The following is a 22,326-nucleotide window of genomic DNA, read 5'->3' on the forward strand; positions in this document are numbered from 1 at the left end:
ACATGAGAACAGCCCTGCGTTGTTGGTGTTGATGAGCTCGGATATCCGAGATTGACAATGCACAGGTCACTCCACAGCCGGAAGACTTGATATCCCTCATTCGTTAAGAGAACCCAGCGAAAGACATCTTCAACTTTGTATTATAATCAAGTAATACTGCAATATCGAATCAAAAGTACCAACCTCAGGATATGAGGGAAACAGGGAATCATGGAGACCAATCAACCTCGATTGATTTGAACATGGGTCATATCTATAAAGGACTCACTATACAAATCTAAGTTCTACTATACCCCCACATGACTTTAAGCACGGCACAGCCGGCCATTCTGATCCGGAAGACCATCAAGGCTCTTCACAACCCAATCCTCACTGCCAACAGCAGTAGGCGCGTAAAACAAGGCAGTCGGATCATAACGGTGCTTAAGTTTATACAAGCGGTTGTAGTTGGTACCATAGAAAGACTCCTGGAAGTGCGGCTCTTGAATATCCGCCTCGGACATATACGCGCCGGAGTCGGGGCTCACAGCGCGCCACTTGCCAATAACATTGGTGAGGTCATGCATCTTTGATTTGATCTCGGCATTGGAGGTGGTGTTGGTCCAGATCGTCGAGGTCATGGCGTGCATCAGCATTTTGCGGAATGCTGGGTTGGCTGAGTTCGAGGTGAAACCTTCTTGCAGCTCGGCTTTCATGTTGTATGCGAGTAATCCGAAGCCCTCAGTTATAGTGGCACGTAGGGCATTGAAGGTCGCGTCCAGTGAGGTGGAGTTGTCGAAGTTTGCGCGTGGAAAGAGGCGAGAGCCGGTTTTCATGACCGATGAGCCAACGGTCTCAAGGGGGAATCCAGCCTTCCAGGCGTCGTGGAAGTTGTCATAGTAGGTTGTGTTTGGCTGGATTGAGATGCCCAGCTCGTGGAGCTCATCGTACCACGGCTGGACTAGAGCATTGTATTGGTCCACGGTGTGGTTGACGGCAAACAAAGGGCTCATTAAGAAGGTGAAGGCATCAGGGCCGGTCGGCAGGACCCAGAAGTAGGCGTACGTGCCGGCGTCGGCGTAAGCTGGGAATCGCTTCAAGTATGACTTGAAGCCGGCCCAAAAGGTCTCCACAGAGACATCCTTCCCAGTGGAGAAGTTAAATGTCGAGAGAGTCACACCGACCTTGGGGTAGACACGAGAGATGAGCGAAGTGACGACTCCATAGGTAGCTGGCGGGAATCCGTTAGATGGAATCTCGAGAAGACAATGCGAAAGAAAACATACCACCACCTCCACCACGCAGAGCCCAGAATAAATCGGGATCGCTTTCTTCAGTCACTGTGACAAAGCGTCCGTTGGCCAACACGACCTCAAGAGCCAGCACTTGGTCAGCAGCTAGGCCGTACACGCTAGACATGGGCGAGTGGCCGCCACCGAGAACGTAGCCACCGGCGACACCGACAGTCTAATAAGGTCAGTTAATCCACCGAATATTGATATTTGGGCACCGATCAACTCACCATGCATTCGCCACCAACGGCAGTGAATCCAAGTTCCTTCCCCTTTTCATAGAGCTCGCCGGCCTGAACGCCCGACCCCAGCTTGACAGCTGGACCCTGGTAGCCGGAACCACGATAGTTCTCATAGTACTCAATGTCCTTGAGGTGGTGAGTCCAGATACCCAAAGCACCAGCACCGGTTGATTTTCCATTGAAGTCATGACCGGTGTTCTTAATCACCAGGCGGATGTCCGCGTTGCGTGCAAAGTTGACAGCCAACTGAATTTGAGCCACATTGCTCACATTCACAGCATAGGTGCTGTAGCCACCCACTGTGCAAGATGCAGAGGCATTGGTAGTGGGTAGGCAGGTTCTTCCCTCCCACAGAGGCCACATTGCCGACGCCGGGTCCTCGGCACTAATCGTGGATTCAGTATGCAATGTCTATGTTTCATACATGGGGTGTGACTAACTGAAGATAGGAATCATTCCATTGTGCAGTAATTTTCTCGCATTTGGCGCTGTCATATTCGGGCCACGAAGAATAGCAGACTGCCGCTATGGGGACTGTCTTGATGAGCGCGCCACCTAGGAGGTTATCCAAGATCGACCATGTAGACTGCGACGGCCAATTGCGGTCACCAGGGAACACCTTGCATCCCCTTGTCGGCTGGGTGATCTCATCAATCCCATCGCTCCCAAATTTAACCAAGGCTGACTGCTCCTGGCTGAGCTTTGCAATATCCTGATCTGTCAATTGAAATTTCTCGCTCTCAAATAGCGGCTGACTAGCTACAGAGGCAGAGGAAATACGTCCAGCACGAGCGTCCCCGGCTGTTACCAGGAGGGCACCGAGCAAAATGCCCGCCACAAATGAACAAGGGGCCATGTTGGTGCTCAGGGGAAGATACACCAGGGATTGGGAAGAGTTAGAAAAGTTTTCAAGGATTTTTAAAGCATATCCACATCGTCCGCTTAAACTGTACAATGGAAGTGCGAAGTAGATGTAAACATCCAAAAGGGGGAACCCTCCCCACAGCAATTTGGCAAACACTTTCACTTTCCGAGTCAACACATCAAGCTAGAGACGGATGGGGCCTTTTCCCGTGTTCCAAGTACTTTAACTGCGACACAGAGTCCGGCTTAACCCCCATGACTCTACATGCTTGTCGCCATTACCATTTCAGTAGAAGGCGATGTCTATGTGCCGGACTGACCAGGCTCCTCTCCATTGCAAAAAAAAAAAACAATGACCAGTTCGCTCCTACGAGACCTCGGCTCAACTCCAAACCCTTCCCATTCTCTTCCACGATGATCCACCCAAGTAGATCGGATCTGATTTCTGGACAATGAGAACCTGACATGCAAGGAACTAGGAGGAACTAAGAGAAACTAGGAGAATGGGGCATTTCATCTAATTTTGCCAAGAGCAAGAAAATGAAAATTTGCGAGCCCGGAGAATCGACCATCCATCGGCAAATATTATCCCGAGAACTCGAGTCCTCAAACCGATGCACTGGCATTAGCACGGTTCGATAAAATCCACCCTTGAGCGCATTTCCTTACTCATTGGTGGAATTCAGCACTCATCCGAGGATCCTGTAAATGTATAATTAGGGGTTCTCCCCTTGGCGCCTGACAAGGAGCTGCCCCGAGATGGTACACGGCAATCAAGTTCCCCACAAGCATACATGTGGCTATTCTCTGTGCAAACATCTAAATGGACGCATGGATCCTTGCACGGCATTCATCTGTCACACTTATCTAGCAAGAATCAACATAGAACTGAGATGCGGACACTGCGACCAAGATTGATTCGATTCAGGTGTCAATTTATCCAGAAATCCACGGAAATGCCCCCAGATTTCAAAGAACTAAGGCCAAAGAAGGCCATGGCTGCCGATCCTGACTCGCGGTGGCCATAATATCCAGCCTGCATCTTAAGGTCGAGGTCGCAGGCCGTTCGAGAACCCCTATGCTCTGAGGGAAATATACGATGATTGACGACTGCCAACAGAGAGTTGCCCTAGGTATGGTAGTCGCATTCGCGGTTCTTAGTGACATTGTAATTGTTCGAATGTGGAGCCGATGGCTATCACGATCGTCTGTAACAAGCGGTATGGAATCGATCGGTACTAGACTTGCGCTATTAGAAGTTCTAGCCAGATTCCTTCTGAATGGCTAGTGTATTCTCGTAGGATATGTAAGATCCCCAGATCTCCAGATCTTCGAGTGTATGCTAAAACGCGCCGTTTTCTAGATCCTCACCATCTCCCAATCTATTACCGCGTGGAACTGTAAGCGATTGAGTTCAGCGCAAAGCAAGCAACGACTAACTCGCAAAGTCAGATATCAAAGTCAACTATGTCGGCATTCACGTTTGAGACACCCCTAAAGACCGTAATACCAGACTTGGGCTGGAGGTCAGTCTATATCACACCCCCCGTACACCATAGAGACTGACAACAAAACAGTGGAATTTCGCAAATCAGAACCTCTACAATCCAGCCTTGGCCGCAGTAAAAAATATCAATCTTGTTATTCCTGCGCCGACTCGGGTGACGCTCGCGCGCGGTCAAATACCTCATCTGAAGCTCCATCGCCATCATAATCTGCCTTCTTATCACCGTCCTTATTGTCGACGTCTTCCAACACCAGCCAATACAGTACGTCTACTACCTGAGCATCCCGGGCGGCAAATGAATCAATCAAGACGTTATTCTACGTCTCAACCGCCGCGTTAAACCTCTTGGCCGATCTAATGGTCCTCTCAATCCCAGCCATAATCACCGCGCGTCTCTAAATGCGCATCGGACGCAAGATCGCCGTGTGTATCATCCTATGTCTAGGTGGGGTTGTAAGTAACCCCCCCAAATCCAACTCTGATCCACCATACAACCATCTAACAGCCCCACAGCGCAACCGCCGTCGGAGTCTGGCGCATCGTAGTCATCGCCGAATTCTACTTCAACACACGAGCCTCAGACTCAACATACCCCATCGGATTCTGCAGCTCGGCAATCGAAACAAACCTCGCGGTGATAACAGCGTCCGGTCCATCTATGAAAGCCATAGGCAGCCGGGTTTTCCCCAAATTTCTCGGCAGCCCACGCGATAAATCCACTTCCGGCGCCGGCATCGGCTCCTGCAGACTCCGCTCGAATATCTTCTCCAAGGCTCTCACACATGCGCCATCGTTATACTCCCGCGATTACAAAATGATAGATCCGCTCCATGAGCCTCTAAGTTCGAAATACGTAAGTATAAGCGTAGGGATAGTCCTAGTTTGAGTGGTGAAGGTAAAGGGATTCTGAAAAGGACTGATATCACGGGTATAGGAGTCTAGGGTGGGATCGGTCGCAAGAAGGGAGACCAGGTAGTCTTGATAGCATGGTTTAATACTTGATACCAATAGCCTTTGCCGATAGCCTTTGCCAATAGCCTTCTTGAAGAAGAAAGGTATCAAAACGGGCCGAGGATGTACCCCAATTGGGGAGGACTGGGGTGTGGGGAAGAGGAGGGGTCACAGGACTATAAGCGATGTTTCCTCATATAAAACACTTGCAGAATTCAACTTGATCATATTTCAAACACCTTACGCAAATATGGCCCACTATCAACTACCATTCAAGGTATGACTTGTATTCGCGTATTCGGCGAGATGTCCGAGTTGAGCGGGGGACTAAAAATCTCCAGTTATCGGATCCCACTCTACTGAAACTCGACTCTGTCGTCGGCGACAAATGGGTCGGTGCAAAGAGCGGAAAGCGATTTGAAGTGCTCGGTAAGTCATTTCAGGGTCTGCACTTGTCAAATCACAACTGACATATCCCCAGACCCCGGCACTGACAAGGCATGGGCCAGCTGCCCCGCCAACGCCGCCGAAGATGTCTCCGCCGCCGTTGAAAACGCCCACACAGCCTTCGAGAAATTCCGCAAAGTCAACCCCCGCCAGCGCGCAAAGTGGCTGTTGGAATGGCACAATCTGACGGTCGCAGCCCGGGATGACCTCGCCCAGATCGTAACCCACGAAACCGGAAAACCACTGGCAGAAGCATACGGTGAGATCGACTACTCTCTCGGTTTCCTCTGGTGGTTCGCCGGTGAAGCAGAGCGTATTCAGGGCAGTGTGTCAACAGCTGCGGCGCCAAACCGTCGCGTGTTCACCATTAAACAGCCGATCGGTGTAGCAGCCGCCCTCGTCCCATGGAACTTCCCTATTGCCATGGTTCTCCGAAAAGTCGGTGCTGCGATGGCGGCTGGATGCACGATGGTCGTTAAGCCTAGTCCCGAGACGCCAATTTCGGCGCTCGTGCTGGCGGAGCTGGCGCATCGTGCTGGTATCCCGGCTGGTGTGCTGAATGTGCTTACGACGGATTTGGAGAACACACCGGCGTTGAGCGAGGCATTGTGTAAGCACCCGCTTGTGAAGAAGGTGACGTTCACGGGCTCGACGCGGGTTGGTAAATTGGTCGCGGAACACTGTGCCCATGGACTTAAGAAATTGACTCTCGAGCTTGGTGGAAATTGTCCTTTCCTTGTTTTCGACGATGCAAATCTCGATCAGGCGGTTGACCAGCTCATGTCGCTGAAATGGCGTCATGCCGGTCAGGCTTGTATTACCGCCAACCGAATCTACGTCCAGGCTGGGGTTTATGATCGCTTTGCTGCGCTTCTGAAGGAGCGCACGTCTGCGCTGGTTGTTGGTCACGGCGCGGTGGCTGATACCACGATGGGACCTTTGACCACGCCGAGGAGTATTGAGAAGGCCTCTACGCAGGTTGAGGATGCTCGTCGCCTCGGTGCTGATGTTATTTTGGGTGGTAATCCTGTCAAGTCGCAGCCGGGGTACTTCTTCGAGCCTACTATTTTGTCTGGGATGACGGAGGAGATGCTCATCTCGCAGGAAGAATCGTTTGCGCCTATTGCTGCGCTGTATCGGTTCGAGACTGAGGATGAGGCTGTCAAGGTGGCTAACGATACTAGTATGGGTCTGGCCAGTTATGCTTTCACCAAGAATATCGATCGCATGTGGCGTCTCTTGGAGAACTTGGAGGCGGGTATGATCGGAATGAATACAGGTGAGTTTCTTATACTAAATCTAGTGAGATTAATCCTAACGAATTCGCGCAGGCAACTCATCCGCTGCCGAGTCACCCTTTGGTGGTATCAAGGAGTCTGGATATGGCAAAGAGAGTGGAAAGGATGTGGCTGTCAATGAGTACTTGGTCACCAAAACGGGCACCATGACTCTTGAGGGGCAATATTGAGTATGCTGTATATTCTTTATAGATCATCTCTCGATCTTACCAAATTGAGATGAAATTGAGATGAAATTTATGAATTTGCTTAATTGTGAGTGGTCAAATGAATCCACTTGTAGACGAAATAAATACTTTGATTGGCTACATAAAATCTGGGGAGATCTTTTCAATATCAGATTTTCTTCACTACAATAAGCTTCATTATTCTCATCATGGACAATCTCACCCCTCTACAACACTTGATTCAGTCTCACCCACTGATCGACAACCATGCCCATAACCTCCTGAACCGCGAGTCAGCCACCGACCACGACAATTACCCAATCGAGGCCATCACCACCTCAGCACACGGTCGCGCCCTAGAAAATGCGCACACCACCCTCCCCTCACTGCGGGCCATAACTCAGCTCTCCGAGCTCTACGGTACCCCCTGCGCAAACTGGACCGACATTAAATCCGCCCACGATCAAAGCGCGCGCGAAGACTACGACGGCCTCATCCGAAAGTCTCTGGAAGGCACGCACGCACTACTACTCGATGACTACCTCAGCGACGACGAAGACATCGAACCTTCCAGCTGGCACGATAGCTTCACCGTCTCCACGACAAAGCGCATCGTGCAGGTCGAAGCTCTAGCAGAATCTACAGTCCTGGATGTGTCGAACGCGCGCAAGAACGGCGAATCGGTCTGGAACAATTTCCGACAGCGATTCCAGGACGCTCTCGCATCCGCCCTGGACGATCCCAACGTCGTGGCTTTTAAATCGGAGATCTGCTGTCGGACCGGATTGGATGTTGATCCGTATTCCTCCGATGATACCACGCTAGGCGGATCATTGATTCGCATTCTCGATTCTGGAACCACCAGGTCCGGCTTCGAGGTCGATGATAAGGGCATCTGTGACTGGATAGTCCAGCAGACGCTGAAAGCGATCACGTTTAAGAAGAAGGCTGGTGTTTCGAAACCGTTGCTATTCCACACTGGCCTTGGAGATAATCGGGTTAATCTTTCGCGGGCTAATCCTGCTTGTCTGCAGCCCTTAATCGCACAGTATGCGGATGCGGATGTTGTGCTGTTGCATGCGGGATATCCCTATACGCGCGAGGCCGGGTATCTGGCTTCTGTCTATCCCAATGTCTATGTTGATCTCGGCAAGGTCTTCCCCATGGTTAGCCGAGAAGCACAGGTGAAGGCTCTGAGAGAGAGTTTGGAGCTTGCGCCTACCAAGCGTCTACTCTGGAGTACCGATGGCCGGCTTCACCCGGAGACGTTCTGGTTAGCTAACCGGCAATTCCGGCAGGCTCTTGAGACGGTTAGTTTCACGCCTATATATAGTTCTTTACTGATTGTCTTTACCGATACTAATCTTCTTCTGTCTTGCAGGCACTTGTTGATTATGTTCAACATGGGGACTTCACCGCGCCCCAGGCCATGCAGATAGCTACCGATGTTCTGTTCAACAACTCCAATCACCTTTACAGCCTCAACTTGACTGCTTCATACGCACCTGCAGAATAGACTATGCAAGGATGTAAAGTATGTCCATGTCTTTAATTTCTCTCCCCAGGGTGTATACTGACGATTATCTCAGCTAATGCTTTCACTCTCACGCTCTCCGGAGGTGGACAACCTTTGGATATTACAATTCCGCCGCCAAAGTCGATCATCGATCACTGTGAGTCTCAGATCTCTCAGAGGCAATACGTGTCCCCAAGGACTGCTAGCGCCAGGGCATGTGAAGAACTATACAACAGTCGACCAAGCCAACGCACACGCTATTCAAGCCGAAGAGCGCCGATTGCGGCTGTTGGCATGAGACCTAGTACGCGATGCGTAGGCATAGCTAAGAAGTACGTATATTGTCATAATAGAATGTGATCATAACTCCTTTCATGTCATTTTGCCCTCATCCCAAGTCGTATACACATCGCAAGGCCAGCAGAGCGATCCAACGCCACCAGAAGTAACAGGTATCTATGTACATGTGAATTCCAATCACCAAAATAAAGTCCAAAAAGAGAAAAGATACGTCTGTACCACCGGGCGGTTAGATCGTTGCACGCCGTACAATATTGAGTATCATGTAGCAAATGCAAAAGAGAAAAGAAGAGAAACCCACAACCAAAAACAAGATATATGAACTCCAGCCGTCGCTTCTCGTGTATCCAGCGTTGGCATGGCACATGCCGTGTGAACCGTAAATCTTTCAAACAATAGGAGTTGTTGAAATGTGTGTGTGTGTGAGACAGAGAGAGAGAAGAACGCCCTAAATATCATCACGTTCATTGTCTGATATGACAGAATTGATACCATTGCGAGACGATAGGTAAACAAAAGCCAGCGCAGAAAGAAGTAGCACATCCGACCGTGCGAGAATTGTCGAGATTGGGGCGAAAGAAAGAAACGAGCAGGGGAACATGGTCAGAAGGAGAGACAAGGCGATAGATACATCACAAGTTGGAGCCAAAGGTGTGAAAGTTAGGAACCAACCAAGCAAGGATTTCAGAACAAGATTGCACGCCAAATCAAACTGGACAAAGCCATTCTTGTTCAACCTGCCAGCTTCCGCTCTGTTGCCATGCGATCTTTTTCCCACTCCCCCAGTAGCCGTGCAACTTCTTTGAAAGAGACGGGTTTGGTGAGGAATAAGTCCACACCAGCAGCCATAGCATCTGACTCATCGCGAGAACTACTAAGTCCAGTCAAGGCAATGATGATAGCTGGCTTGCGGCCATCCGTATCCCTCTCCAGCGATCGGATAGCACGAGTAGCCTCGAAACCATTCATAACAGGCATGGACATATCCATGAAGATAATATCATAACCACTTTGCATGCGCTCTACTGCCTCGACGGCCAATTTGCCATTCTCAGCTGGGTCCAGCTCCGTCAGATTGCGGCTTTTGAGGAACGTCATCATCAGGTTGAGGTTTATGCGATTGTCATCAACCACAAGCACTCGTGGCAGTCGCGAAGAGTTGGTTCCACCTTCTATCAGTGGTGCTGGTAACGGGGCTTCTGCAATTTCCTCGGGCAATGAGGTGACCAGCGATGGTTGTTGCAGTGGTGATATCGTCATGGGGCGGACTTGGTGGCAGTCCGGATCCTGGGCGTTAATACCATCCACGGGGGACATGTAGGGCGAACCAAGTGCAGGTTGTGCTGGCATTGACGACGTCCTGAGCGGTAGACTGAGTGATTGGAGAGCGGAAACCGGTGTCGCGGATCTCGATCGGTCTTCGGTCAGACATCTCATTACGCTTCGGGCTAATTTGTGTGGCCCACAGGGACGTCGGATGATGTTGACGGAGGAAGCAAGAGGCAACCACTCGGATTTTGCCCCGGTGTAATCCACCGACTTGTGACATAGGACGAGAAGAGCAGGCAAAGTGGCGGATGGTGCAATAGTGCGGAAGTTGGGTAAATCAGTTTCATCCATAAGCACAATGTCAACATTGGCTTCCGGTGTCCATGCGACGATCTTCATGCCATACCAGTCTGAAAGGTATCGAGCAATTTCAGACCAGTTAGAGTCGGCAGTCACGTTTGTTGGGTCCGCTCCCCAGATGGAGACTCGTCTACCAGGGTATCCCTGGCGTAGTAGAAGAGTTTGGGCCAAGGTCTCTTGCTGTTGAACAAGCTGTCCAGATGGTTGTATGGCCGGACTTTCCTTACCAACGGGCCTCTCTAGAGGGAGCGATACCTTTACGACAGTACCCTCCCCAGGACAACTGCGAATTCGAATACTTCCATTCAGAGCCTTGACCAAACTGCGAACGATTGACAATCCCAGTCCAGTACCGACGGCCAGGGCATCTTCCTGAGCAAAGGGCGTGTACAGCTTGCCGCGCAAAAACTCTTCCGATATACCTTTACCCGTGTCTGTTACTGTTAGTGTGACCAAGTCTTCGAGGCCTTGCCGGCGAGATCGTCCTTCAGATTGACTGGATGCTGCTAAAGAAATAGTGACACGGCCAGATTCTGTATATTTCATAGCATTTCCAAAAAGATTCATAATGATGCGCCGCAAAGCGCCCGGCTGAGTCCGGTAGACCCAATCCCGAAACGAAACGTCAATAACAACTTCGACGTTGGACCGCTGAGTCTGCAACTTTGTTTGATGTGGCATCAATACAGGCAGGTCAGCTGAAGCGGTAGAGCTCTGCCCGTACACATGGCCGAGACAAATGCCTTCAACAACTTCCTCGGCGAGGATGGCCACATCGGTAGCCACCAACGTATCCAAGTGATGCGCCAGCTTGTCTGATCCTTTATAATTGGCCGCTGACTCTTTCTTACGTTTCATTGACCGCCATGTCCGTTCCAAAGACACCACTTTGCTGAAATCGAGTACCTGGTTCATTGTATCCAGCAACGTTCGTCCACATGAATTGACAGTCTCGAGCAACGAGTCCTGGAATTCATTGAGATGGGTGCTGTTCAAAAATTCGGCGGCGGCCAGGATTCCATGAAGGGGGCTACGGAGTTCATGTCTAGTAAAAGAAATTAGTTAGTGACTGCGATGGGTATGTCAAATATTCTCCAGAGACGAATACAAACTCACGAGATACTCCCAATAAAATCACCCTTCTGGCGATCCGCGATGAGGGATTCAACGCGGCTATATTCAGCCATGATGGAAGATGAAAACCCAAGCACTGAACTGAGCTCGACTGAGGTGGTGAACACCTGGGTCTCGATTGTGCTCCAGCAGAAACATCCTCCGAACCACTGCGACGAAACGGCATTCCATAAAGGCACGAACATAATTTGCGCGGCATTTGGGAAATACTGGTTCAGTACTGCGTTCTCCGCTGCTTTCCGCCGTTTTCGCACGAGCTTTGAAGGTTGTGCAGCTGCGCTCGGTGGGGACGGACTGGTGGCACCGGTGCCAAGAGGGCCCTTATCTTGAGGCTGTTGGTCGTCATCATCCGATGTCGAGAGGAGCCCATCGCGATGAAAAGACCATAGCTTTCCTTTGGGGTAGCGTCGAAGCAACAATTGCAGGAAGGATCGATCCAAATTTGCCGCAGCACACGTGGCCATCGACCCTGCCTGGGGAGCAAATGGTTCTTCATTTGTTGATGCTGACAGAACAGAGGCAGGTCCGCCTGTCTCGGAACAATCGCTCCCCGTATCGGCATCCATCAATGGGTTATTGTTGGACTCCAGGAAAATGACGCCACTGTCGCCATTCAAGTCAAGACTCTCCCGAAGTAAATTGGCCGCTCTGCGGAAGCACCAAGAGTTGCCTTGTGAATCATCGGGTGGTAGCTGATTCCGGCTACTGCTTGTCAGCCATTCTGGCAGAGAGCTCTCTACAGTGCCCGATTCTACTTTCGAGCCGCTGCCCAATCTTGAACTACTGCCCTTCGAATCGTAGTCCAATTTCAGATCGGAGGGGACAGAGCTGAAGGAACGCGCGTCGGTGCTGAGTGATCGGTCGTTGGGTGGACTATTGGATTGCTCTTGCGATGCTTTGTCTGAACCGTTCCCACGACACTCAGGAGAGCCATCAGACCCACCAGAGGCACTCATTTGATTAAAGGAAGACGGCGGAGTTGTTGATGGAATACCGACACTGTTGGTGCGAGACCGGTCGATGCTATCCACGAAACTAGAACTTCCTTCAACGAAATAGCTGAGCCCGCGGGAAAGGCGCGCGGCCCGTCGTCCTTCGGAAGCCTGTCTGCAAACCTTCAAGTAGTTCACCACAAGCATTGATAGAGATCCCAGTGTATCCTTCTCTAGCGGTGTCAACCCATCTCGGGGCTTTTTATCCAACACGAAAAAACAACCCAAGTTGATATTCTTTTCAGTCGTCAGGGGAGTTCCAGCGAAAAAGCGAAATTTGGGGTCCTTTTCAACGAAGGAAAGGTCTTTGTAGCGTTCATTTTCGGTCATGTCGTTCACAACTAGAAATTGATAGTCTGCATTCTCGCGGTCGTTGGGGGGCAGTGAAACAATGTCCTGTCGAACGGCGTCAAAATCAAGGAGCCACTGAATCATGCGATCGAGTTCGAGGATGGCTCCGGATCAGCCAGCTCGTCGGATGAGCAAACTTACCTTGCACACACTCCATGTCTTGCGGGTATCGGGTGCCCCCAACCAGACGCCATCGTTGTCGTCATGGATTGTGGGATCATTCAAATTGAGAGATTTTGTAGCTTCGGCAATGATGTGTTGAAGATCACGATCCAAAACAGAGATAAACACGCGCTCAACGTTCAAGCGCAAGGCCGCTAACTGGGCAAATGACGTCATGGTAGTGTTCGCGGTGTCCAGAACGAGAGAATCCGAGCCCATTGCGGTTGCTGGTCGGGAAGTCGCACTACTATGTGAAGGCAGTGATCCTTCGGAGATCGGTGGAGTGAGTGTATTGGCTGAAACTGCAGAGAAATGATATCCATCGTTCGCAGAAAGCCAAGATGGAACCGCCTCGGGTTGGGAAGCAGGCTGGTAGTAGCGGTATAGCTCCCTCGCCCTGCGATCTGCGTTATGTAGGCCATCCTGGCGTGTCCTAGGAACTTCCATGGTTTTCAGCTAGCGTTGGAAGCGTGGGAATACAGTGCTGCATTCTCAAACTCCAAGTTTCGAGGTTGATCAAGTTATCACGCCAGTGAAGACCAAGGCAGGGAGACGAAGGTTGGGAGAAGTCGAAACACACAAAAGACGCTATCAAAAACGTTGGAAATTAGAGGGATGGATGTCGCTAGATTAGTCACGGATTATTGGAGAAAGGGAAAGTGAGCCCTGGAGCTTTCTCGATTTAGAGATAGCTCTCCACAGACGAAGAGCAAGTCAGGTGAAGTGCAGATACCAAATATGACAGCGATCTCATCTGTCAAGGTAGGGAAGGGCCTTGGAAGAGGTGGGCCAAGGGAGAAATACTCCATAAAACACCCAAGAAGCCAGCTCTCGGTACACGCCGATAATCGTGTACACGGTACACCTGCTCCACCGCTTCTCGTGTGATTGTCCGACATGGTGGGATCGGCCCACCAGCATACAATTGACTGGAGCACGATGAGTGGGAGGCCCCAGGGGGCGTCCAGTGGGCAGCAGAAATGTAGACAAGATATGGAGGGGAGTTTCAGTGGCTTGTTGGGGTGGCTTCTAAAATTGTAGATCATTGGCTCATGGCCTCAGGCAACGCTATTTGCCACCAATATCAGGCACGATCAAAGGGAAGTGGACCAATAAATCTTCACGATCTGTACCAGTAAAAAGTTGCTAAATCCAGCTTGTTTTTCCTTGCTTCATCGACATTTGAAAGACAATACGTCATTTCTGTCAGGGGTTGGCACGCAGAGCTAGCGCAAGCCCCACGAACCACATGACGACAGTGGCGAATACATAACCCGAATTGAGCTTGACTTGCCTTTTGTATAGAAATCGTCTCTGCCAGAAAGCTAAACACTCGAAGCCTCACAAAATGATAATTATATTCAACTGTTCAACTTACCCAACTAGGAGTTATGACCAGTCACTGCCCCCCAGATATACGCCACCCACGATCCAAGTGTCAACAAGATCAAAGCCCCGAAGCAAATTAATGAAATATTCCGAGTGCGTCGGCGCTGGATTACTAAACTGCGCTCTCGAATTCGCTCGATAATTGCCGCACCCGATGTCAGCCGTTTATGCCGAGTCCACTGTAACACCGCCAGGTTATCGGTCACAAACGAACCGATCAGAATAGCTGCACCGACACCTAAAGCACCGGCAGCAAGGACTAGATATACCTGCACCACTCGGTGGTATGAATCGTCATCTGCGTCCTGCAAAGCTCCGGTGATGATCCGAATTATAATGCTCATACTATTATGATGTCCTATGTCAACTTCTGTCACAGAACACACTTTCGCTGGGTTTGGGGTATCAAACTTACGCATTATTCATGGTGACCTTCAAAGAATACGCAGATCCAAAGACCGATTGGTGCCACATCGTGGTGCGAATGCTGTCGATAACGGAGGTCGGTCCAAGCGACATGGCAATGGCGTAGATGCCGAATGCAGCCCCTGTGCCTGCCTTGGATGTTGCAAAGTTGATGAGAACCATACTCAAGAACATACCGGTACCGCAGGTAAACACTAGGGATGTCAGTATTAGGCTTGTGTTTGATCATTATGATAAAACTAACAAACAGATGCTCGGTTACCGAGGACATCGATGAACACACCCAAGCAGGGAACGAGGAAGAAACCTGATTAATGTCAGCCTGTATCCAGCGATAATTATCATACAGTCCAGCAATATCATACCTGCATACTGCGAAAGAGAACTATACCACCCGGCCTGGATAGAATCGACGTTGAACCGCTTCTCGGCCAGCTCGGTGGCATTTTGACTGAAAACAGACGCAGCACTCGTTTGGAACACAGAGAAGGCCATGACAGCCCAGAACATCCACGGGAGCTCGAACACCTTTTGAAACTCGAACTTTTTGTTCTTCTCTGTCAGTTGTTCTTTGGTGGCTCTGTCGCGTCGTCCCTTGTAGTGGCGATTACAATACTTGTTGAAGAACCAGAACCCTGCGGTAGCCACGTTGGTGAAGAGATTCATGAATACCGAGGTCCAAAAGACCCACGCAAAGTTCCCGGTTTTCTATTATCCTGTCAGCATCGCCTCAACCAAGTTAACCCGAGAAACACAATCACCTTTGCAATGATATTGGCCGTGGACTTGCCAACAAATCCTCCAATCTTGCCAATCGCCAGCTCAAAACCTAGTGTAGATGCAAATCCATTGCTAGGAGGGAACCATGAAGAAAACATCTTATACTGAGCAATTTGTGTGGCGATATCTCCGAGTGCGAGAATGACTCGACCTCCGATCATGAAGTCGAAAGAACGCACTGTCGCGGCGGCAGCGACCAGGATAGAACCGATGGTATAAACGATATTTCCATAAACAATCATCTCTATCAAACAGGACCGGTCAGGATATCTCTCGTTGATTTGACAGATTCGACAACATACCAGCTCCGCCGACTCGGTCGGTGATCACACCACTTATTAAAAGCAGAACGGTTGCCATGAAATTCTCGCTGGCTTCCAAAAGCGAAAATTGAACATTGTCAATATGCATTTGCTACGAAACAACCACTGTCAGTGAATCCTGCAAATCGATGTCTTCATGGCATTCAGTACCTTTTTGATCGTGCTCTTCATAGCACCCGTCACGCCAGAACTCCAGTGCGAGCCAAAGCTAATACACGATATCAGTGCGACTGCGCATAACTTTGCTGCAAGCGGTGGCGGCTTCTTTCCCTCAGAGTCGTCGTGAGACTCTTCCGATGGGGTGTAAATATCTTTACGGACAGGCGCCGATACCACATCCACAGATTTCGACTCCGTATCAAATGCCATGATCGCAACTCGATCTGGGGATGGGTTAGAGTCTTCTAAGTCAGGTAAAGAAAATACAGAACTCTGAACCCAAAAAAAAAGCGATGCCATTACTATTTATGGACCTCGGAGATTGATAAAAGTCTAACAACGCCGAGCTCCTAATCAGATCCAACGTACGTAAAAAAGCCAAACATTCAACCCTTGGCATGATGGAGTTTCATCAGATAAGATTTGAGAATGGGGGGCTTATCCCGAAAGGAGTTTAGCGCCGAGAATATACTCCTACTCGGGGCAACCTCGGTGAATCCGACCTTCTTTGGTTTGTTTTCTGCTGTTGAAAAAGCCCTCAGGCCCACGGTGGAACCCTCAGCCTAAAACAATTTCTCGGTTTCTCTCCGGGCTGTCGTCAGCTTTTGTCGGTTTTTTTTCTTTCTGTCGCTAGCCCCGCTCAGATTATTAAAGCCGAGTACGATATCCACGAGCTCGGAGTATCATTTCCTGCACTATAAGCAGCTCGGTCTTTCCGGCTGACTGGCAGATCAGATAACTTCATGGCAAGATGTGCCGGAGGCCAGCCTTGCGGCGAGAGAGTCCCGAGCGCCTAGACTCCTGAGAGGATAGAATCCCAAATTATATATGGAAGAGTCGTTTTCACAAATTAAGCCTCTTGCAGTGAAATGGAAATGGTCCTCTTGAACTGTCATACAATACACAAGGCTGACTCAAGTTGGTCGCATCCGTGATCACTCTTCGTACACTGTTACAATTTGCACAAAAACCGAGGTTTAAAGTTGCGATATTGATATAATGCTAGTTAATATAATCGATCCCATTAAATCCCTTCAAACGCTCCCACTACAAACTACCACCATATGGGACTTCCGAAAAAGAAAAGTCTCAAACAACCCGACAGTGGGGACCTCCCGAGATACATGTAGGCAAAAAGAAATGAAAATAAAAAAAATGCAATGCAAACGATACCCCACGAATATTCAATGAGCCAGATTAAAGACGTTCCATAAGCCGCTTGCGCACCGTCCACATGCGAGCTCGTTTGCCGTAAATGTACATGGGAATCGACATGAGCATGAAGAAAAGCTGCATACCGCCGATTGACAAGAACACAGTGCGCGAACCATCGGCATCCAGCCAGTCCACGATGAAAAGGGAGAAAACCAGGCCGTGGAGGATATCTGCAAAAGAGAATGTGTTAGATCAGACAAAATGAACAAAGACATCAAGGGCAGTTCAACATACTCTTGCTAAAGTTCAGAGTTACTAGCGCCTCGCCAGCATACTGACGATAGCTATCCACACAGAAGGTGATAGCTGTGGTGCTGCCCAAGCAGCAACCAAACGAGATCAAACCAAAGAAAATAGTCGGGACGATCCAAGAGTCGCCAATCTCTGCACTCCAGCCAAAAGCCATCAGACCGATGACAGTAGACAAGGCGATAGGAAGTGCCATGACAAGACGGAATTCGGGCTCGTAAATGCCGCCATTGCGTCTGGTCATATACCGCGCGATGATGTCTGATACTTTGCCCGCTACTGCGGTTCCCAGGAGACCGCCAACAAACGGCGATATATAGACCAGACCTATCTGCAGCGGGGTGAAATGGTAGTGCTCTTTGCCCTCAAAGATGTGCGCAACCGACTCCGAAAGCACGATCAGCCAGCCGACCGAGAGTGAGTATACCACCGTTGACCAGAGCACAGATGGGTAGGCGAATAGGACAAATGGTCGCACGGCGACGCGGTACCAGCTGTCCTGCGCGATTCGTCCGTTCCATACTCTAAGTAATTGGGAGTATGGGATCTTCGGACGCTCACGGAGTCGGTTTGTGTATTGTAGGGTTGCGGGGAGCGGTGTCCCGGCTGGCTCTAGTGATTCGGTCCTCGCGGGTGACATGGCAGCCGGTCGACCTGTCTCCAGGTCATCTGGGTGGGCACCAGGCACAAAAGCGTGAGGTAGTGGTTGGATGAAGTCATCGCCGTTCTCATTAGCTGGGGTCGGCGGCTGAGTGGTGATTTGATCGCCAATGGTAGCATCCCCTGCCTCGGAAACGAGATCAGACTTTTCAGTCTGGACCGCCTGGTCTCCATCTGCTGGGTGGTCATCCGCGAATCCAACATGTGAATGCTTAGATTTCTTCGGTGCCGATGCTGGATCTGAATTAGCCTGGTCGGCAGACTCGTCCTGGGGTTGGACATGCGGGCGCCGCCCACGCAAGCCGTTGGAAATGAGGTCAGAGACACTGTGACCAGTGATGCGCGGGCCCTTATTCTTGTGGACACGCGGACGGGGTGTGCGATCCCAAAATGTTTCGGGGACGAAGAAAAAGAGCAAGACTAAACACATGCCAACAATAATTGCGACAATCCAGAATACCCAACGCCAGCTCAGCCCTTCGATGATGGCGGCGCTCACTAGGGGGATCAAATTCTTTCCACCTAGTAGCAAGAGTGTATATATGCCCACTCGATAGGCTCTTTCGTGCAAGAAGTAGATCTCTGCAATTGTAGCAGATGGAAGACACTCGACTGGGCTCACGGCAAATCCTTGGAAAATACGAGCGATCACGAGACTTGGGTAGTTCGGTGACGCTGCGCACCAAATTGCCGAGATCACGAACAGGGTCGCTCCCAAGAGATAGACCGGTCGTTTCCCGTATAAGATGGCTGTGGGCGACATCACGACAGACCCCAGGCCCAGGCCTAGCATATAGAACCCAGTAGTGAAAGCCACCTGTTGCATACTGACATCGTACTCAGTTGCAACATTGTTAAATCCAGCTGCCAGAATGGGGGTCATGCCGCCTCCCATCAAGCAATAGAAGCCCAGAGATACCAATGCGGAGTCTCGTTGCCACACAGGCCAGTTCAAAGGGTCATTTACAGAGTCATCCGGTTGAGGATCAAGCACAAATTGTCCGTCCGCTGTTCTCTTCTGCGTTGAAATCACCGACCGGGTTCGAGAATTAGATCTCGAGGGACGATACGATGAGGATATAGATGATGTCGATGTCCGATGCGGCTGATGCCTCATTCCCAGAGGCTCATTGCGATTTGATGATAACAAAAGCACCGTTCCTAAACCATGCCAGACACTTGTCAGTCCCCGTTTCACAATATTGCTTCTCTCGGTGACAGGGGACTCTCCACTCACCAGGAACTTCATCGGTCTCTTTGTCACTTAGGATTCCCAGTGTTGATTTGGCGCGATAAGCCTGATTCTCGGTAAACTCGGGCTCTTCGTTGGTCTTTCCTCCAAAGGCTCGTCTCCAGCGCGAAACAGCTGGCTGCTGCACGGCAGGGTCTATCCCTGGGTTTTCCTTCATTCTAGCAGAGCGTTCTTCTGCGGGTGATACCATCTTCTGTTCGAGAACCAGGAACGTTGGCCGGGGCCGTTTGCGAAACAAGTGTGCTAAACATCCCATTATTAGCTATAGTCTTTTCAATTGGTACAAGCAAAGAGGAAACCCGTCAAGGTCACCAGGGCGTAGCAGGGGAGTTACTCACAGGTATCTCAGGTAATACCGGAATCCGCCCAAAAATGCTACCAGTAAAAACTAGCAACTATAGACGACGTGCTAGCAGTAGGGGGATCAATACCCGCCGCACGAAGAACAGGTAATATATATCCGGGTGAAAGCGATCAACGCTTATGGATTAACCCAGGCAGCAAATGAGCAACACTTGAAGGCATAGCGGGAAAGAGAAGCAAGGTAGTGTAGAAGAAATTAAGTGGCGGATGGGCAATATATAGTGCCTTAGCGTCTTTCAGGGTCCATGCGATAAGCTGTTTTATCACGCGGTAAAAGGTGGAAACTCCAAAATGTCGAGACTAGTCGACCCCATGTGGCAGTGGGGGCGGTGAGAGGTCCCAAGGTACTCGCTGGGTACTGGGACTATCGTATGATCGCCAAGCTTAAATAAAGTAGCCTGAAAGTACTATCCGCACATGTCGATAAGACTGTTTTCGGAATGTTCATGGAGTCCACATGTAGATCCTTAGGCCATGTATATTAAAAAAAGATAACGTCAAGGAGAATAACATTACGCACGTATATATTACAGATATAATACCTGCAATCTACTGTGAAGGTTAATCGTACCCCAATGTTCCCAATCAATGCATACGGCTATACCGAGATGCCAAGCACTCAAATCCAGCGGTTGTCGCGAGAGTTTCACTTCCTGTGTTCTGCCCGTCCATAAACATGTCTTTCGAGGAATCCTAGTGTCGCTCACTACTCAAATGAATGTTTCAAATGCCCTAAAAGTGTCTCAGCTGACCAGACAGTGTTGGCTGCCGTCATTGTGCAGGTCCAATTGCGGGGGAAAAGAGCTCTGATCTTGGTATTTTCATACCGTTGGATGTCAGTATCTCCCTTTGTCAGTGCGTGTACTGCCATGGCGTCATATATCAGAGTATTGCTATTGATCTGCAACCTTATACGACTTCAAGGCTTGGAAAAGGGATCCAACAAGCCCGTGGGGTCCACCAGGTCTTACTTCTGGGAACGCCACTTGGTGTTTGCTCACGAATGATCAGCAGGGATCGACACACTGGTTTGGGGGTTGTTTAATTCTTCATATTGCCATTTGTTTGACGTCGCGGGCATATTAAACAACTTGCTAATCGAAAGCATGGCTTTCTATTATTGAAACACTATTGATTAGCCCTGGCCAGTCAAATCTTGGGAAGTAAATACCCCGGGCTCGGAGCTTGAGCCGCACGTCCCTTGCCTAGCATTTTAGTATTCTACACAAATATAGCCAGAGATTGCATAGCCTTTGTTGTGCCAACTTGGTATCGTGTCCAGGGCCTGATCTTAGCGGGTTTCCTTCAAAAAAAAAATGTATTGTGTTTAAAATCGCTCTTCTCTAATTTGGACATATGATGAAGAGTTCTTTAGCTCCGACCAAGAACTTTACTTCGCCATCTCCTCTAACAAGTGTTAGACAACTCGAAGAAGCGCCTACTAATATACTATCTCAAGTTGGGTCGAAGGTGGGAGGGTTGTTAGTATATTCGACTGAGGTTACGGCCATGTTGTTCTAGACACCCAAAGGGATCCCACGCCTTTTAGAATCCAATTCCGGATACCTTTCCAGTGCACACTAAACCACTGCACCCAACGGGTCCCATGCGTCATCCCGTGATGGAGGGCAGTATCCGCCAGCCAAGGCCATTTCGGGCGCAATCCAGGAATTGGGTTAAGCTGACAGGCAATATTATCAGTGACCAAACGATGCATCGTATACAGGCTTCTCACCTCTAAAACATATGACGTCCCATCCAATCTGCACCAAACGTCAACACCGCCGATATCACAACACTCAAGGTTGCGCCAAGCTTCCAGCGCGCGACGCCCTACTCCCTGAACCTCGGAGCTGTCCTCCCCATTGATTATGCGGTCAACCGGGTATTCTAGGATCGCATTCTTGTTATCGAAGCTCCAAAGGTCTCCATCAGATGTGTTGCGCTTAGATCGATTGTTTCCGCCCCTGACTGCGGTGGAATTCCTTCCCAGTTGTGGTGGACTGTGCTGATGGCTCGAGCGGAGTCTCCGGATCCTAGGATATTAGTGGTATACTCTCGCCAGCTAGATACTTCTCGATCAGAATACATTGCCCTGGGACCCGCGTTTGGGGCTTCTGAACACCCTGCTCGAGGTCGTGGATGCTCTCAACTTTGGAGAAGGGATAGATTAAAGACGAACATGATAAATAAAGACATCTGTTTCAGATCCGCAGCATGGCGACTTTGGTCCAAGATCTTTAAGACACCATTTTTCAAAGACCATGATATGGGAACGACGGTGAAGAGGGCATTTGGGATGCCCATCTAACATGTCAGTGTTACGAAGGTTTCCTCCCCTGAGCAAACTGGTGTTATTATACCTTTGTCTTGCTCTTATCTAAATACAATTACAAGGCTGCCGCATCGGAAAACACATGCTGAAGCTAGTATGCCTCTAATACCCCCAGGATCTGGGCTTCACGCCCTACCCCATTTATTCCCTCGGAGGTCGAAATGCCAGATCCCACTTCTCATGCTCCCCTCTGGCAATGGATTTTATCAACTCCATTACGTCGCTAACTAGAACAATCTTGATGGCGGCATGACACTATTATGCATATAAAGAAGAACTGTGGCCACCAGTGGACCCCTACACTCTGTATAGTCAGTGCTCTAATAGGAACTCCGGCACAATAA

The 22,326-nt window shown here is 49.8% G+C and overlaps 6 protein-coding genes across 6 annotated transcripts; 2 read left to right on the plus strand and 4 right to left on the minus strand.

Annotated features, from left to right (window-relative positions):
* Window positions 1-305: 305 nt before the first annotated feature.
* N7447_008570 (FAD-dependent oxidoreductase) lies at window positions 306-2,369 on the minus strand (the record flags this gene model as incomplete). The annotated part of the gene is made up of 4 exons (XM_057232832.1): window positions 306-1,210; window positions 1,266-1,446; window positions 1,502-1,898; window positions 1,954-2,369. 4 exons carry the CDS (start codon window positions 2,367-2,369, stop codon window positions 306-308), a joined length of 1,899 nt encoding a protein of 632 aa, XP_057082374.1.
* A 1,107-nt stretch (window positions 2,370-3,476) lies between these two features.
* N7447_008571 (uncharacterized protein) lies at window positions 3,477-4,224 on the plus strand (the record flags this gene model as incomplete). The annotated part of the gene is given in 3 exon segments (XM_057232833.1): window positions 3,477-3,664; window positions 3,826-3,925; window positions 3,937-4,224. The coding sequence occupies 3 exon segments, from the start codon at window positions 3,477-3,479 to the stop codon at window positions 4,222-4,224; spliced, it is 576 nt and encodes a 191-aa protein (XP_057082375.1).
* Window positions 4,225-4,283: 59 nt separating this feature from the next.
* On the plus strand, window positions 4,284-8,263 carry N7447_008572 (putative succinate-semialdehyde dehydrogenase; the record flags this gene model as incomplete). Its single annotated transcript, XM_057232834.1, has 8 exons — window positions 4,284-4,337; window positions 4,390-4,737; window positions 4,909-5,112; window positions 5,177-5,264; window positions 5,317-6,561; window positions 6,614-6,701; window positions 6,905-8,057; window positions 8,129-8,263. 8 exons carry the CDS (start codon window positions 4,284-4,286, stop codon window positions 8,261-8,263), a joined length of 3,315 nt encoding a protein of 1,104 aa, XP_057082376.1.
* Window positions 8,264-9,295: 1,032 nt separating this feature from the next.
* N7447_008573 (uncharacterized protein) lies at window positions 9,296-13,278 on the minus strand (the record flags this gene model as incomplete). Its single annotated transcript, XM_057232835.1, has 3 exons — window positions 9,296-11,237; window positions 11,309-12,744; window positions 12,811-13,278. 3 exons carry the CDS (start codon window positions 13,276-13,278, stop codon window positions 9,296-9,298), a joined length of 3,846 nt encoding a protein of 1,281 aa, XP_057082377.1.
* Window positions 13,279-14,213: 935 nt separating this feature from the next.
* On the minus strand, window positions 14,214-16,118 carry N7447_008574 (putative MFS transporter; the record flags this gene model as incomplete). Its single annotated transcript, XM_057232836.1, has 7 exons — window positions 14,214-14,565; window positions 14,636-14,840; window positions 14,891-14,953; window positions 15,012-15,354; window positions 15,408-15,670; window positions 15,729-15,840; window positions 15,900-16,118. 7 exons carry the CDS (start codon window positions 16,116-16,118, stop codon window positions 14,214-14,216), a joined length of 1,557 nt encoding a protein of 518 aa, XP_057082378.1.
* Window positions 16,119-17,105: 987 nt separating this feature from the next.
* N7447_008575 (putative MFS transporter) lies at window positions 17,106-19,474 on the minus strand (the record flags this gene model as incomplete). The annotated part of the gene is made up of 3 exons (XM_057232837.1): window positions 17,106-17,293; window positions 17,358-19,193; window positions 19,270-19,474. 3 exons carry the CDS (start codon window positions 19,472-19,474, stop codon window positions 17,106-17,108), a joined length of 2,229 nt encoding a protein of 742 aa, XP_057082379.1.
* Window positions 19,475-22,326: the final 2,852 nt, after the last annotated feature.

Source organism: Penicillium robsamsonii (assembly GCF_028829455.1).
Source record: "Penicillium robsamsonii strain IBT 29466 chromosome Unknown utg000005l_segment0_segment0, whole genome shotgun sequence".
NCBI classification, from domain to species: Eukaryota; Fungi; Ascomycota; class Eurotiomycetes; order Eurotiales; family Aspergillaceae; genus Penicillium; species Penicillium robsamsonii.